The 16,503-nt window shown below is 43.3% G+C and overlaps 1 protein-coding gene across 1 annotated transcript in view; it reads left to right on the forward strand.

Moving 5' to 3' along the window:
- The first annotated feature begins 1,430 nt into the window (after window positions 1-1,430).
- The window catches only part of PHLPP2 (PH domain and leucine rich repeat protein phosphatase 2), a 28,370-nt gene continuing 13,297 nt past the window's right edge, over window positions 1,431-16,503 (forward strand). Inside the window, 9 exon segments of the mRNA XM_032195815.1 lie at window positions 1,431-1,885; window positions 2,445-2,593; window positions 2,596-2,640; window positions 2,643-2,676; window positions 9,850-9,983; window positions 12,560-12,750; window positions 13,170-13,295; window positions 14,475-14,629; window positions 15,645-15,791. Of these exon segments, the coding sequence (XP_032051706.1) occupies window positions 1,431-1,885; window positions 2,445-2,593; window positions 2,596-2,640; window positions 2,643-2,676; window positions 9,850-9,983; window positions 12,560-12,750; window positions 13,170-13,295; window positions 14,475-14,629; window positions 15,645-15,791 (1,436 nt within the window).

Genomic DNA, 16,503 nt, shown 5'->3' on the forward strand with positions numbered 1-16,503 from the left:
GAAGGAATAGTGGCCGTGATGGGCCTGAAGGGAGAGAGGATGTGGGAAAATTTAACTCAGTCCGCTTTTTGATGGGACAAAGTATGGCCTTGAACAACTTTTTTGAAGCAATAGCAGTGAGGGAGCTGCCACCTATACAGTACCTTGGGTATTTAACTCAGAAGATGCTGAAACAGATGGGAAAAGTGACAGTCCAGTCCTTTCCCTGGGGCTGGTACTGGCTGCAAGATGGAGCAGCAAAGATGGCTTTTTTAGACCTGCTGGTTGTGCTTTCTATATGTTCATTTTCTACGTGGGGGCTGTGAGGGAAGGAGTTGCTGGACTGCTTCCCTCTGAACTTTCACTCTATTCCTATATATTTTCCTTTCCTGATGCTGTAATTTACATTTTACATAGAGCCACATCCCACGTCTTTGATAGCATAAAACAAAACAAAAAACAAACAAACACCACAACCCCCCACCAAATTAAAAATAAAAACATGCCATTTAAGCAGGGGGCCTGGTGGCATTTTAACTTCTGCAGACCTATTTTTGAGATTTGAAAAATTTAAATAAATGCTTAGGTGAGTGAGGAGCATAACGGATGTAAACACTTACATGGGATGCATTAGACTTCTGCTGTGTGTATTGTCTTTTGGTTGAAACAAATTATGAAGTGACTAATAAAATAAGTCAATATTCCATGATTTAAAACGGTGCCTTGTTGCTTTTTGCAAGTACAGTGGGACAGGCTTCACTGCTTTTTGTTTGGCCATGATGAGGTCAGATGACATGAAATAATCAAGAGTAGAGTTTAAAAAGCTTTCAGGAAATTTTGGAGAGTAAAATGAGTGTAGACAACCCTAAAAATTCTTAAACCATTGCAGGTCAAATAGCCTGAAAGAGTTTTTTCAATCACCATCACCACTCTCTGTCCAGGTGTGATGAGATCTGAATGTAAGAATTTATTTTCCCCCTGCTGCCTGCAGCTCGCATTTGGCATTAATTATGACTCCCTTAGTGATGGAGAATTCCCCCTTTTGTACTCCGTGTACCTCGGAGAGGACAAGGGAGTGTAATCTCATTATCCATTAAAGTAATAAACCAGCGTTCTATAAGGTTCCTCCTCGTGTTTTCTAGTCACAGGAGCGTTCTTAGAAAACGTGGTATTTAACACAATCCGCATTTTTCCTCCGCGCTCCTCTGTGTTGCCAGGTGTAGCTGTGCGCTGGGGAGCGCCCGTTACCCCTCCCGCTAAGCCAGGCTGCCGGTCGGCTCCCGGTTTCTGACCAGGAGAGCTCCCCGGCTTCCCGCCGAGCACCCAGGCGCGGTTCGTGCGGCGGCAGCAGCTCAGCGGCTGTGGGCCCGGTCCTGGCGGGGGGCGAGCCGCCGGGGGCAGGGACGCCTCTCGCGCTCGCGGGGCAGCCGGGGGCTCTTTTAACGCCCCCGATGGGGCCGCGAGCAGAGCGCTGGGCAGGCGGGGAGCTTGAAGGAAGCGCAACGCGGCGCAGCGCTAAGCCCCCGGCGGCGGGGCGACGCGGACAGTGCCCGGAGCGAAGCTCCGGAAACAGCAGCGGGCACGGGCACGGCGCCGAGCTGGTTGCCCGGTGCCGCGGGCAGCAGCGCGCTGGAGCCGGCACCGCCGGCGCTCACCGGGCGGGCCGCGGGCTGTTCCGAGCGAGCGCTGGCGAGGGGCGGGCCGCGGCTGAAGGCGCGGACGGGGGCCGGGCGGCAGGCCGGCGCACGCGGGGGACCCCCGACCCGGCCCGCTGCGGACTCGCGCTGCCCGCCGAGGCCGCGCCCGCCGGCGGCGGAAGGCCGCGCGCTTCCGGGGCGGGGCCTGCGCCGAGCGGGGCCGGGGCCGCCGCCGCCGTCCGAGGTCTCGGCGTCCGGCGGGCGCTGGGGTGAGGCCGGGACGGGGCCCGGGCCCAGGGAGGCGGCCGGAGGCCGGAGCCCGAGGAGGAGGACGAGGCGGCGGCGGCGGCGGGCGGGGGTGGTGGTGGCGGCGGCGGCGGCGGCGCACGGGGGGGGCCGGGCAGGGCCCCGCGGCGGCATCCGGGTGCTGAAGGTGAGGAGGGGGCCGGGGCCGGGGCCTGCGCCGCGCGGGGGCCGCCCCGTTCCGCCGGCCCTTCCCGGCAGCTCGGCGGGCTGGGGGGCGGCGGCAGCGCAGCGCCGCGCCCCGGGGCGATGCCCGCCTCGACCTTGCCGGGGCTGTCGGGGACGGGGGCGGGCGGCCCCCTCAGTGGCCGGGGCCCGCGGGGTGCCGAGGGCTCGCGGGGCGGGGGCCCGGCGGGGCGGGAGACGGGGGTTGGCCGGGCCTCGGGCCGGGCCTCGCCGTGCCGCCCGGCCGCGGGGGCAGGTCGGCTCGGAGCGGCCGGCTGCCGCCGCCGGGCACGGGGGGCGGCCGGGCGCCGGTTCGGAGGCGGCTGCTGACGCGCGGTTCCTTGCAGAGAAACGTTGAAGCGCAAACGGGAGCAGGAGCTGCTTGAACAGGACTCGCTTTGGCTCCCGCGAAGAGGAATGGCTGAGGGAGGATGCTGGACGAGGCTGCGGTACGTTTACGGACGCGATTCCGCGTCTTGTGCTTCACTCTGACTTACGCCTGGTCCTCTGTCGGTGGACACCCCCGCCTCCGAGATATGTGATGGAGAAGAGAGAAAAAACTCTTCTTGCAGCTTCACGGAGACCTGGTCAGGTGAGGGCTGAGAGAGGATAGGTTGGTATCAAGAAATACTTGTTTTTAGTCTTGCGGGGCCCTCTTCTCTGGTATGTAAGTAGATAAATGCAGGACGGAGATGGTAGGTGTCAGATTACAGCCTGAGTAACGTAATTCATAAAAAACAAAGTAGTGGTGAGCTGCTTACATCTCCCTTAGTCAAGCCATAGGTGTTTGTAGCTGGGAGGGTTTGGCAGCTGCTCCAACCAGAAAACATGACCTCATTTTTGTAGGTACAGGTGCTGTTTGTATGCTCCACCTTTATGTTCTGTTTAGGGACGCTTCAGTGTCAAGAAAACTTGAGCAATTTAGGAGGCTGTGGCAGTTATTTCTGAGCCAGTGAAACATGTAAAGTGCTTTAACAGTCACTCATGTAAGATTTATACATTAGCTTTGTGTATGTGTGTGTGGTGGTTTCTTTTTTTTTTCATAAGAGTTCCCAGGTATATAACTATAAAGATAGCTAGATGTAGTGGGGAGGGACTCTTTATCCGGGACTGTAGAGATAGAACAAGGGGTAACGATTTTAAACTAAAAAGGGTAGGTTTAGGTTAGATATAAGGCAAAAATTCATCATGATGAGGGTGGGGAACACTGGCACAGGTCTGCTCAGAGCAGCTGTGGAGCCCCCATCCCTGGGCAAGTGCCCAAGGCCAGGCTGATGGGTCCTGGAGAGAAGCCTGGGCTGGTGGGAGGGGTCCCTGCCCGTGGTGGGGTAGGAGGGAGGGGAACCTCACACACAACAGGAGGGCTTCCAACCCAAACCATTCTGTGAGTCTATATGACACTGTTAAAAAGGATACGTGAAAAAAGTTATTGGACCTTTTGCTTTGCTCAGCCTGGTCTTTAGGAACTAGGGAAAGGTAGTATAAATGTGGTATGAGGTAGCAGATACTTCATTGCAGTCATGGAGGTAGCTGAAATAACTGCTCTGAAGTATTTATAAGGAAATTGTTTTGTTTTGTACTCTAGCAGCAAGCAAACTTCCGAACATTCAGAAAAAAAGACCCTCTTATGCAGATCTCAAAGAAGACTAGGTAACTCTTGGAGGTTGTTCAGAGAGGGATGTTTGACTTTTTTGAGCTCTTGAAATGGCTTATGTGATTTGAATTCTCATGTCTCTTCTCATGCTAGGTAGCAGTGCCTGTCTTTGACTGTGTCAGGCTTTGCAATGTTTTGGTAAATTTGTTCCGACATGAGTTCTGGAAGCAAGTACCAGTGTAAATGTTTTTCTTGTAGTTTATTGCATCTTGCTGTATCATGCACTACTCAAGTTTTGTCTTCAGATTCTTGGAAAGCTCTTTGATACTGTGTGTCTGTTGCTTTTGTAATTCTAGGAGACGTCTTTGCCTACAGAAGAGATTCCTGAACTACTTTGAACTACTTACCACTCGGGTGGGGGGGATTTTCTCAGAGTCATAGAATGTTTTAGGTTGGAAAACAACCTTTAGATCATTGAGTCAACATGCACCCTAACACTGCAGCTCCACAGTTAAACATGTCCTTATGCGCCTCATCCACGTGTATCTTAAACACCTCCAGGGATGGCGACTCCCCACTGCCCTGGGCAGCCTGTTGCAATGCCTAACAACCCTTTCCACGAAGAAATTCTCTTCCCTGAAATGGGAGTTACCGGTATGCTTCAGAACCATCTCTGTTAGTAACAGGAAGCAGTCACAGATGGCACCTGCTTGCATTTCCACAGGAAGATGACAGAATGCTCAAGATATCCCCGTGCCCTCTTGAGATCATCCTTGCCTTGAACAAAGTTTGCCTGACTACTTTAATAATGTGTTCGTGAGCCAGATTACTCAGTTAAGCATCGTTTGCATTTTACCATTGATACACTTGTCTCCTAAACAACTGAATTCCTCACCCTTTTTAAGTATCAATAGGTGACTTTCTCTCCAAACCATAGATAGTGGCAAAGGTTGATTTGGCACCTGACTCAGAAGACTGAACACAGACTGGTCAGTAAGTGGAAGAATAACAGAAAACTTTTTCACTTTAAATATTGTGGTGTCCTCGTGATATTTCCTGCATTTCTCTTTTAAGTATGTGTACAGGGAAGTCAGTTTCTGTCAGAACATTCTTCTCTCCTACATAGTGTGCTTTCAAGAAACTTAGAGACTCTAGCTGGAATCTTTTCTTTGTTTAGCATTTCCTTTTCTATCAGAAATTAGACCTTCCTGCAGAGGAGAGGATTAAATAAAAGTAGATTTATTACTTTTTTTTTTGGTATGCTTACCCCTCACAACAAAAATATAAACTATGACGATTTGAAAACTTGATTTTTGCTCATGAAGAAGAGCTTGCTGTGAGACCGCTGATTTTTTGTCTTTTCTCTTTCATTACTCGTACACTGTCACTCAGTAGAGCTGCTTCTCTGACTTAGGGAAGTGGCTAGTACCTGCTGTGTGATACTGATGTGGATATAGTGGGCTGTTTGTGTCAATTGCAGCTGCTTTTGACTGCCATGGTTTTCTCCATGTGTGTTAGTATCAGTGTTTGGTGGCACAGCTCATGAGATGTTTTGCACATTTCTAATGTGCAGTGCCAATTTAAGTTGCATATCATGTTACTTGTTTCTCAAAGGGAAAACATACTTTTCTTTCTCAAGCTCTAACAGTGTGTTCAGAACCTGTATGGCCTTGGTGTGATATGCATAGAAATTTTTTATAGAAATTGCCATACAGCCACTTGTTCCAAATACTTGTTTTGGTATTCTGTTTTCCTGCTTTCCAGACTTTTGCTATTTTTTATATTTATTTTTTTTTAAGTAAATTACATGGCTCTTAACAAGAACTTGGACCAGTGTTCAGTTCAGTCAGGACACAGAGTGTCCCCAGAGGTATTCAGTGGATTGCTTATATCCTGATTTGAATGTGGTCAGTAGGCAACGAGCTGTTTTGTCATTGCTTTATTTGGCAAAGCCCTTTGCGGCACCTGTGGGGTTACCAGCAAATGTCTGGACTCTGTGCTAGTGCTCATGGGCACGGTTGTATGGCTAGTGCCATAAGAACGACTCTGCCCTCACACTGAGGTGTCTCACCAAGCCACACTCCCCTGCACTGAGGGGCAAGTCATTATCTGTGTGCACATGCTTTTCAGTATTTTTTTTCCTGTTATCTTGCATACTTCCTGCCAGGTCATGAAATTGGAATAGCTTGTAGATTTTTTGCAGACAAGTTTGAAGAATCAGAAGGCTTAATTTCTTGGCAAGGCTCTTGCCTTTCATCAGTAGCGACCAAACTTAGAAGTTGCAGTAATGCTGCGTAAACTTTTTGACTGAGCTTCAGATAGTTAAGGTTTTATGTCGATGGAGAGGAAGATGTTTGGTATTAGGTATTAGGCTTGAGTAGGTATTACTGCAAATGTTCTTTTTGCTATGTTTGTTTGTTTAGAAATAAACAAAAGTGAAGGTATTTCTGGAAACATATCAGCTGATTCATATGGTCAAGAAGGAAAAGTAGGGTGTGTTTTTTTTCAAACTAACATTTTGAAATCCTACAAGATCCCTGCAGCGGTAATTCTTGCTGATGTGAAAGATGAGAAGAATAAAAGCAATGAAAAACAGAATCTATCTTGGGGGCAAGTGTGCAGCATAGGAGTATCCTCCTTTTTTCAAGATGGTATAACCACAGTACTGTACCTCAGAGTGTTAAGCACTGTAAAACTGTGATTTAATTGAATATTATGTTTTTATGAAAAGTGCTTAACCTTTGCTGTATAAGGTTCCTTCTTGAATTCTGATGTGCAAGTATGTACATACATGCTTCTAAACACTTCAGTTTGTTTCAGCAACCAAACTAGTGGTTTCAGTGGATTTTTAATTTTTTTCTTGGTGTAACAGTAGGAAATCTAGATGCAGACTACTTGAACTGTTCATGATGATATTCAGCATTTACAGTTCCTAAGCCATGGGTCACGTGCTGAAAAAGCTGCTTTTCTGTCAAGCGCAAGGCTTTAGTCGCAGAAGACTTGGACTCTGAGAGTAGTCAAGGGAACACTTAGGTAGGTATTTGGAGATCCAGTCAAATCTCTCATATTCCTCTTGATTTCTGCAATTAAAGTTATAGAAACATCAGGGTTTGGTGTGTGAAAGTCTGAATTGTTTGGTGCAACTATTATTTATTCCAGTTTCTAGTCCCTTCGCCTGTTACAGGAGACAGATACACAGGTTTGTCATTTCTTAAGAATACATTCGGAAAGTTCTTTTTAAAGTTTGGTGTCATGTTCGCTGCTGTTTCTGTAGCATAAAAAGTAAGTGATAACTTAAACCTTAGGTACATACTTAGAGAGTCCTTTGCTCTCTAAGCTTCTGGATCTCAACTGAAGGTCCTGAAAAAGACTGAGAGCTTGTATTTGAATGGAAGAAATATGCAAAGAGAGAAGCACTGATAGTATTGCACTGTTTTGAACCAATCTCTTGTCCCATGTCCATCTTGCAAAACAGGGAAAGAAAAAGCTTTTCACGAAATGAGCTTTTCATGCTGATTGTACAAAGAGCTCTCTACCTTAGCTGGATTGGCATCTTTTTCTAGGAGTTCCAAAACTATAACCAGTATCTGAATGGTTGGTGGAGGTGCAAATGAATGGTGTAGATGGTACAGGTGAGTGCTGCTGATGGTGCACTGCTTGAATTTCCGTTCTTGACTGCAAACTGGAAGCTATTTTCCATTTTGTTTTGGAAATAGGATAGTATCTGAATAGCATAGGATCTGGTCCTTGCTTATAACCTCCCCAGATTATTTCAAAAGACTTCTTCCAGGGGGAATATTTCATGTACAGCCTTTTGGATAAGAAGTAGATATATTTCCATGTTTAAAAAAATATATATAAATTTACCCTAGCTAGGCTTAGCAAACATCTAGTGGTAGTAATTTATGAATCAGCTGCATGTCAACCCCATTGTTTTTTTAGGCTAGGAACTTTGTTGTTTTGGACCATAACTGCTTGAGTTTCTGCTCCAGAATTCCTGTGTGTGCAGTGGAAAAGTTGTAATGTATATGTTTGGAATACCTGAGGTCATTTAACTTTTTGAGGCGTGTCCTATTGTCTACAGAGGAAGTCTGGATGATTATATATTTATAAATGGTGCATGTTTTGTGAAATCAGTACTGCCTTAATAATGAGATGACGCCTGCAAGGCTGTCAGTAATTGGAAATGCTAGAGAATAATTGTTAAAAAGAATGAAAAATGGTTTTCGTTCTTTAGCTGAGAAGCAGAAAGGTTTGGAGTATAAAGTAATAAAACATTTCACGTTAGGACATGCTGTATGAATGATATATGCAAGTTAACAAAGTTTAGAAGAAAATAGGTCTTATTGAACAAACTTGATGCTTTGAAATTTCAGTCATGGTCGTCAAAGGCATTAGTCATTTGTTGCACTGCATGATATTCTGATATCGTTGATAGAAAAGCAGTGCACAGACCATTGAAACCCATTGGCTGATTCCTTACAAATTAGAAATTGTTATTCAGTGTAAGGGTGGGTTTTTTGAATGGAGGATTGGTGTATGAATAAAGAAAAGTAGATGTATGCTTTTCAGTTGCTCTGTTAATAATCCTTGACAAAAAGGATGGCAAAAATTCAGGAAGGGAGTCAGGGAGTGATGAATACTGTGAAGTCAGTGCTACAGGTTGATATAGGTGGTTTAATATACAGTATTCTCTGGGGCAGATTGCTTTTCTATATCACTGGAAATATTTATGTAAAAGCCAAATTTGCTAATTACTGAAGAGTAGAGGAAGGGGGCTGTAACTCATAAAAAGCGCAATTCAAGAGGACATGTGGATTGAAAGGTATGAATGAATGTGCCACACAGGTGAGAGCAGGTTTGATCCGGGAATATAAATACTGTTGAGTCTTTATGCTACCAAGTAGTCAGTGCATGGATACAGTGAACAGTCATGATGCTAGCACTTCCAGAATGTTGATACGCTTCAAAACAAAACTTGAAGAGAAAGTTTGAAATGTACTGTGGTTTGCATGTACCTGCTTAAAGGATAGGCAAGTAAAGGTCTAGTGGCTGTTGCCTGAAGTTAGGCACATATAGATTAGAAGCAAGGATAGTTTTGTTTTGTTTTGTTTTTTAGTAAATAAATTTATTTTAACTCCCATCTTAGATTTTCAGTGCTTAATCTTTTACATTAATATTTAAGGAAGAAATTCTTCATTCAGAGGGTGGTGAGGCACTGGAAAAGGCTGCCCAAGGAATGCCCCATCCCTGGAATTGTTCAAAGCCAGGCTGGATGGGGCTTTGAGAAACTGGTCTGGTGGAAGGTGTCCCTGCCCATGGCAGGGGGGCTGGAACTACATGATCCTAAAGGTCCTTTCCAACCCAAACCATTCTCTATTTTTTTTTCTTCCTTAAAGTTAAACTTCTAATTTAGCTGGAATTCTTTTTAATATTTTATTTTATTTTATTTTGGAAAATAATTCGGTCTCTGGAAGCAGTGAGATTAGAGGATCAGAAAATGTCTTTTTAGTTTTGAATATATTAAACGTGATGTTTGGGTAGAAATCTTTTATTCCTATTTAACCATATTAGTCCCTGAGTCTTTTATATGATCTGTTGCAGTTCTAAAAATGTCTTTTTCTTTAAATGTACCATTTAAGTTAATTTGACAAAACATGAAAATCTTGATTTGATGAGAGCTAAAGAGAATGGGAATTTTTTTCTGTCTTATGAGAAGTGATTCTTCTGGAGGTTTCTCTTGTGCTTTTTTCCCAGCTGCATTTGGAACAGAAACTTAAGTACAGTTCTTTTAAATCTTTTAGTCATTATAAATAGGGTTTCCATTATTATTTAGGGTCTGGTTTTTGTGCATTATTTCTGGTATTGTTTCCTGTCATTGTTTCTTCCTGGTACTCCTTAAATCATGGAAAGGGAACTATCACTGTGTGTTGTATGGCTTTTACCTGTTGTTTTTCCTCTCCATTTCCCTTCTGCAATACAATTCTTCGAGTGCTGCAGTTCTCAATTGTCGCTTAACAAGCAGGAAGCACGGACCCCATGTGTGTGTGCTTGCCAGACCTTTTGAGAGATGCAGAGCAACCACTGTCAGTATTCCTTGCACTCTAGCTGCAATGAGACATATTTAAACTTGTTCAAGCTCTTAAACTACTTTCTTGTATGTTTTGACAGGAGGCTGGAGCCCACAGAAAAACCCCTTCAGATTGTGTATGACTACTTGGCTGGGCTGGGTTTCGATGATCCTGTCAGAATGCAGGAAGAGGCAGCAAACTCTGATCTCAGCTGTATGATCCGCTTTTATAGTGGTAAGAACTTGTATGTGTGCACAGTGTCACTGTTCCCATAGCTTTAACTATGAGATGGAACCCAAAGTATCAGAAAGCATTTCTTAAAATAATGAGTTTTCAAAATTAGTAGAAAAGGCAAAGGGTTTTTTTGTCCTTCTCTTGCCCCTGTCTGTGGCTTGGAGAAAAGACAGCTCCATAGGAAGACACAGGATTGCTGTGTTGCCCATAGTTTTTTATGTCATAGTGAATGTCTTAGAACTCCTAATGCGATCAGAAACACTGCATTTTAGTCTAGGTATGCCATTTCTACTGCAGCCTATTTTCAAAGTGTATATGGATATGGGTGAGGAAGGTCTTGGCCAAATACTTCCACAGCCTGTAAAAAAAAATGAGTGAGAGTGCCAGCTGGTTAATAAAAATGCAAGTTGCCATCAAAACCCCAGTGCGTTTCATTGCAGAAGTGAGACTTCTGAGTGGCCTACTGAGTCAGTTTGGGCAGGATATCATGTGCATAAGGTATGACAGAACAATAGTCATAGGCCAGTTAGTGCACAGTGCTAGCAGTCAGAAAATGAATTCGCTGGAGAGGAAAATAAAAGAAATAAGGGGTAAGGAAGTTAATAATTTTATTACTTTCAATGTTATAGCTGCTTATTTTTTGCATTTCAGAAAAAAGTCAAGAGGTTTTAATAGAAAGTTTCTTTTCCATCGCACAGCTGGGTAGGCTGACTAAGCTACTGGCCATCGTTTGATTGTTTTATGTTTAAAATAAAGTCATCAGGAACAGGGCTGCAGAGAACTTTTGAGAGGAAAAATGAGGAATGCAGTTTGGGTATATCGAACAGGAACTGCAGAAAATTCAGAAACAGTGACTCAGCATCATGGAAACAAGTAGGTAAAAAATGGAAATGAGTAGCCTCTGTCAGCATGGGAGGATAGTCCTGCCTAGAAAGAGATGGTAAAGGAGAAAGCATAATGGTTGAAGACTATTCAGGAGGCCTGTTTTAACAAAGTTAAAAGCAGATGCTAAGAAAGCAGTTCTTAAAGGTAGGGGAGGAAATAAAGAGAGGAAATGCTATGGAGGATTATGTGGTAATTCTGCAAAGCCTGCAGCTGAGAACAGGGAAAGGAGTAATGCATTTCAGGCAGAGAAACATTACTTAGAGCACTGAGTAGCTTTCATATTTCCTTCACACTGTGGTGATGTGGCTTGGATTTCTCTGGTGTGTTTCTGCATTTGTCTGCTTTTCTTATGTGGTCCATTGTGGTTGTTTCTTTTCCTTGTGCATGGGGGTTCCTTATGCCCAGGTGGAGTGGTGAGACTACAAGTGGTAGAACCTTTTAATTGAAATCTTACATTGATCAGCAGTAGGAAGGAAGCATGCTTCCTGAAGTCTGGTTGTTGAGATGCTCATAGGGACCCAAGAGTTTTATGAGGGGAAAGAACAGGTTAGATTGGCTGGGAGAAGGAGTGGGGGTGTGTGTCTTCACTTCAATGGAAGTCACTTGGAGCATAGAGGTCAGTGACCCAGAGAGGGGTTTTTACATGCCTCAGCAACAGTTCGAATGGAAGAAGCTCTCCAGGGCCATCAGGCTGTCCATCTATGTCAGATGTGACAAGTGTGAATTGTGCGTGAGTGTCAAGCACACTCTCTCTGTGGGGGAATTCTCTTGATTCCTTGTGTTGCTATAGCTGGGCTTGTGCAATTCCTGAGGTATTTAATTAGAGTTGCCAAGCTTAGGAGCTGCAGAGTGACAGGGAATTCCTTTATCCGTAGAGATTAAGACCATTCATACACATATCTATAGTTGTGAAATAGCTGGGATTCAGAGTGGAAGTCCAAAGCAGCTAGCATTCTGTATTCAAAAAGAGAAAAATCTCAGAAAATGATAATCTCTGAATGGTAAATAGTCAGTTAGCATGCAGGTTCATCTTTTCCATCTTCCTAATTTCTGGTGATGTTTACAAAGTCCCGTTTCCTTCAGGAGAAGGACCAACAAGAGGCATTTATATTTTTCACATTTTTCGGGCCTGCTTTTACTGCTAGTCCCAAGACTTTTTTCCTGTACTTCAGATACATGCTCTTTGGTGTTTTTCTATGGTTTAGTGCTCCACGGCTAGCAGTGCTCGTAGCACAGCTATAGTCAGCCAGTGCTCTAGTCCTTTCACTTAAATCATCTTCAGGAAATAACTGCCGTTCTTCTGTAGTTGATTTTCCCAAGCCTCCCTTTAAAGGACAGTAGAAGCCACCTATTTGATGGTGCTGACTCAATGAGTTTGTAATCGCTTTTTTACTGCATCTCAAAGAAAGATGTTTGGCAAGTGCGTAAGTTTGCCAAGGACAGTAATTAGCTGTAGATTAAAAATGCACTACGTGGTAACATTGTGCTGAAAGTCATAAAGGGAGTGCTTTTCAGACATTACTGCCCTAAGTTGCTTGTCTTCTGCATGAGATTTTTGTTTTAAGTATAACTGTGTGTCTTGTCTTTGCTCACCTTTTATAATGCTTGTTACTGCTGTGTTTCTATTTGAACTCACAGCTGAGAATGAGGAACAAATGGAAAGTAAACACAAATGTCCCCTTTTTCTTCAGAAAAGCCATGTCAAGTAGAACAGTTAGATCGCATCCTGCTCTCTGGAATCTATAATGTACGCAAAGGAAAGACCCAGTTGCACAAATGGGCTGAACGCTTAGTAATTCTCTGTGGTACCTGCCTCATTGTATCCTCTGTGAAAGATAGCCACACAGGGAAGATGCACATCTTGCCTCTTGTTGGAGGGAAGGTAAGACGTTTTTGTATTTGGTAGCTTCCTGTAGATTAGAAAGGAAGAAAGGATTATAATGATGGGTATTATACACAAGAGGTTAATCTAGGCTGTATTACTGTATTATCAGGTGCAGAGACAATTACACAACCCTTTTCTACTTGCTTTGCATAGGTAGTCCTGAGGCTAATAAAATGCTTGAAGAGACACCGCTTATGAATTCATGTTAGTAGCCTTTGTTATGAATAGCCATTCTGGAGATGATTATTTATGGGATCTACTTCAGCAGAAAGACATTAAGAAGGATTTACTCCTGTGTTTCTCACAACAGTTTTCAGCAAGAGACAATGTTACTGGTACTCTGTACTCTAGACTTCAGATCCACTGTAATGCTGGAGTTTAGGCAGACTGCTGTGTTTTCATTTCTCCCTTTGCAGGTGGAAGAAATGAAACGTCGGCAGTACACTCTTGCTTTCACATCTGCTGGAGCACAAGCTCAAACATACCATGTCTCCTTTGAAACGCTGGCAGAGTGCCAGCGGTGGCACCGACAGGCATCCACGGTGAGGGCCTAGAGACTGCAGTACTTTGGGGTGGTGGGTACTGAGGGTAAGATGGCATTTGTGATACGTGCTTGGTCTGCAGGCAGACATTATACTTGGGTTCTGGAGAAAGTGCCTGGGATGCTTTCCAGCTTTCTTCATCTCTTAGGTACTCACAACTACAGAGACTTTCTTTTAGCATTTTCTTGGGGCTCTGCCTGTTCAACAATGTTGACTAGTAGTTCTGCATTTTTTAACCCCCCACACCTACTGAGAATAGCTTATCACGTGTCACTAGAACAAACCCTAAAACCATAAAAACCTATTAAATGCTTCTGCTGCCATATCTGACTCTGACCTGTGGCCTGGAATAGCACTCTGATAGGTTTGAGTTAACTAGCACAGAGATCATAGATCAGCAATGGAAGCGTAGCTTGTTTAGAGCTGCGTCTGTATTCCACGTGGAAGTACAATTAGCTGGTGATAGCACAGTGCTGGCCCGCACTTTGACCTCGTATATATAATACTATGAAATATGAAATGAGTTGCAGGATAAAATACGTCATAAAATCTGGAATTAAGCATATAAAGCCTCAAAAACATTTAATTAAAGGAGATCTGATATTTGCAGATGCTTTATGAAATGTTGCAAAAGTATAATGTATGAAGCCTTTTCATCATAGCAGAAGTTTTCCAATATTATACCCTGAACAAGCAAACAATAAGTCAGAAGAAGCAGGTAGGCCAAAAAGAGGTTCTGTAAGCACCAAAAGACAAAACTGGAAGGTCAGCTGATTCCTTTTTGCAATTTGTATCTTTGGAAGGCACTCGGAGACTATGCTTTCTCAGCAATTATCTCAACTAGAGGTATGTTTTTCTCTATTAGGTTGGTTCTCTTACAGTCCAGCTTTTAGTGAGCATCCGTTGTACCTACAAAGCAGAGCTTTGTGTATGTTCTTGTTGATATCAAGAAGTGCCTCCTTGTTATGGGGCTTGCAGAGACAGTAGCAGCAAATGACATAAGTTCATACTCCATGGACTTGATTTCCTGCATGGGCTCTACCTGTGTTTGGTGGATACAAGAGCATTCTTTCATTTTCTTGCAAGTAGTAAACAATTTACATTCTTTGTTTTTTTAAGACCATTAGACTGCCATAGAAGAATTGTTGCACAGCTGCAACTCTTCCTTTTTCTTTTCAGGTTGTGTCTATGCGACTTAGCATGGTTGATCTTTCATGCTACAGCCTTGAGGAAGTACCTGAGTACCTCTTCTACAGTCAAGACATCATCTACCTCAACCTACGACACAATTTTATGAGATCATGTGGAGCAGGGAGTCTTGACTCCCTTTGCAGGTCTGCAAAGAATTATTTTTCGTCTACATTTGGAGTTCTGCACATGTGCATCCAGGGATGAAGGGAAGGGAGTGTATTGCCTGTTCTTATGGGATGTTAAAAGATTGATCTTCAGGAAGCTCTAACAAATGAAGGAACTAGGAAGCAGAGCTGGGCAATGCAGGCAGATAAAAGCTTACAAAAGTTTATGGTATTTGTGAACTCCCTTCCACAAATTCTTTGTGTTAAATGTTATCTCAGATGAGTCTAGTAGAGGGACACACTGGTTGTATAGACAGGATGCAATACTAATATAAGGCTGCTTGCTAAACTGAGAGCATTTTGGGGTATAAAATAAAAGGTGAGGAAAAATGTAGTGCTGTTGTTGTGGGTAAGAGTCTGTAGGAAGAAGTGGAGATCTGAAAAAGCCTTCTCAGTAAGTTCTGAATGTTAATGTTCATTTGAAATGGGCAGAGGGCCTGTGAGACTCCAGCTTTACTTTCTCAACTTGTAAGAGAGTAGCAGATGTGATGGTATGGAAGTATAATGTCGTCATCTTATGATGCTTTCAGAGCATTCTTGCCTTTCCCTTTTACAGCTCTACTAGGCCTTCTGTTGTGCCTAGCTTGAAAGGGTATCCCCCTCTTCTGATCTATTCTCAGACTAGTCACAGTTTGTTTTAGTCTTGTCTTCCCCAGCTTCACAATGGTAGATTGGTACTCCAAATAATTCTTGCAAGGTAAATTTATTGAATTGAGGATTTTTAGTTGTCCCTAATTTAGTAACAGTTACTCATAGAAGGTCTGCCAGGAATCAAGCTAAAAGGTTCTTGTCTGTTTCTGCAGTAAAAATGTATTTGATCACTTTCAGTGTTACCACTGAGATATAAAGTATCAGTGACTTAAAATCAAACTTGTGTAGAAACTGACGTAATGACTTAGATGACTATCATCAGTGTACAAAGACACCTTGTGACTGTAAGTTTTTGCTTTGAGAGCATGGAGATTTGCAAATTAACTGATATTCTTGCCACTAGGTTTTCTCAGTTGAAGAGCCTGAACCTGTCTCATAATAGACTTGGAGAGTTTCCTCTATCACTGTGTGAGATCTCTACTCTGACAGAGCTTAATGTCTCCTGTAATGGACTACATTGCTTGCCAACACAGATTGGCAAACTACTGAAGTGAGTGTATAGTTCTTTTCTGTGTATTTTTCTTTCCCTTGTCATAAACTTTCTTAATGTTTCAGTTGAGCACAGCTGACGTAAAGGTGCTACTTACGAAAGTATGAGTGCTGGTCAGCCAGTTCTTCCCTGAAGACTGAATGGTACATACAAGTCCAGTAGAGGGTTGAGAACTAAGACCGGCAATAAGGCTCGTTTTTCCTTCCAAATAAAGATATCACAATACTTTTATACATTTGTCTTTTAAAAAGTTACTGGTATATAGCAAGTTACTGCTCATTATTTGTGATGACTTCCTGTCTATTCTACTAACTAAAACACACTGTGGTAAATCAGTTTTGTAATAGTGGAGACTAATGGATTTTGTCTGTTTTGAAGTGGCCTTGGAGGACACTTAACAGTCAGCTACCATGCCTTGAACCACAAGTGCCACCTTGCTGAACTGCAATGGACTTGAAGGCTTCTAAGCCTATGAATATATTCCCAGTGAAGCCTTTTCTGTTCTCTTTACTGTTATGGTGTTCCCTTATTGGTTAAACATTAAAAAAAAAAAATGTTTACATAAGAGCAGTTAGAAGTTTCTAAAGATTATGCTGTCAAGGACATTTCCGGAAACCACAAATTACTGCAGTGAATATCTGTAAAGATCAACCAGGCTTTGTAGAACTACATAAAAATATACACACCTGTCAGAATTCTGAGACCTCATTTA

The sequence above is a fragment of the Aythya fuligula genome, chromosome 12 (assembly GCF_009819795.1).
Source record: "Aythya fuligula isolate bAytFul2 chromosome 12, bAytFul2.pri, whole genome shotgun sequence".
In the NCBI taxonomy this organism is placed as follows: Eukaryota; Metazoa; Chordata; class Aves; order Anseriformes; family Anatidae; genus Aythya; species Aythya fuligula.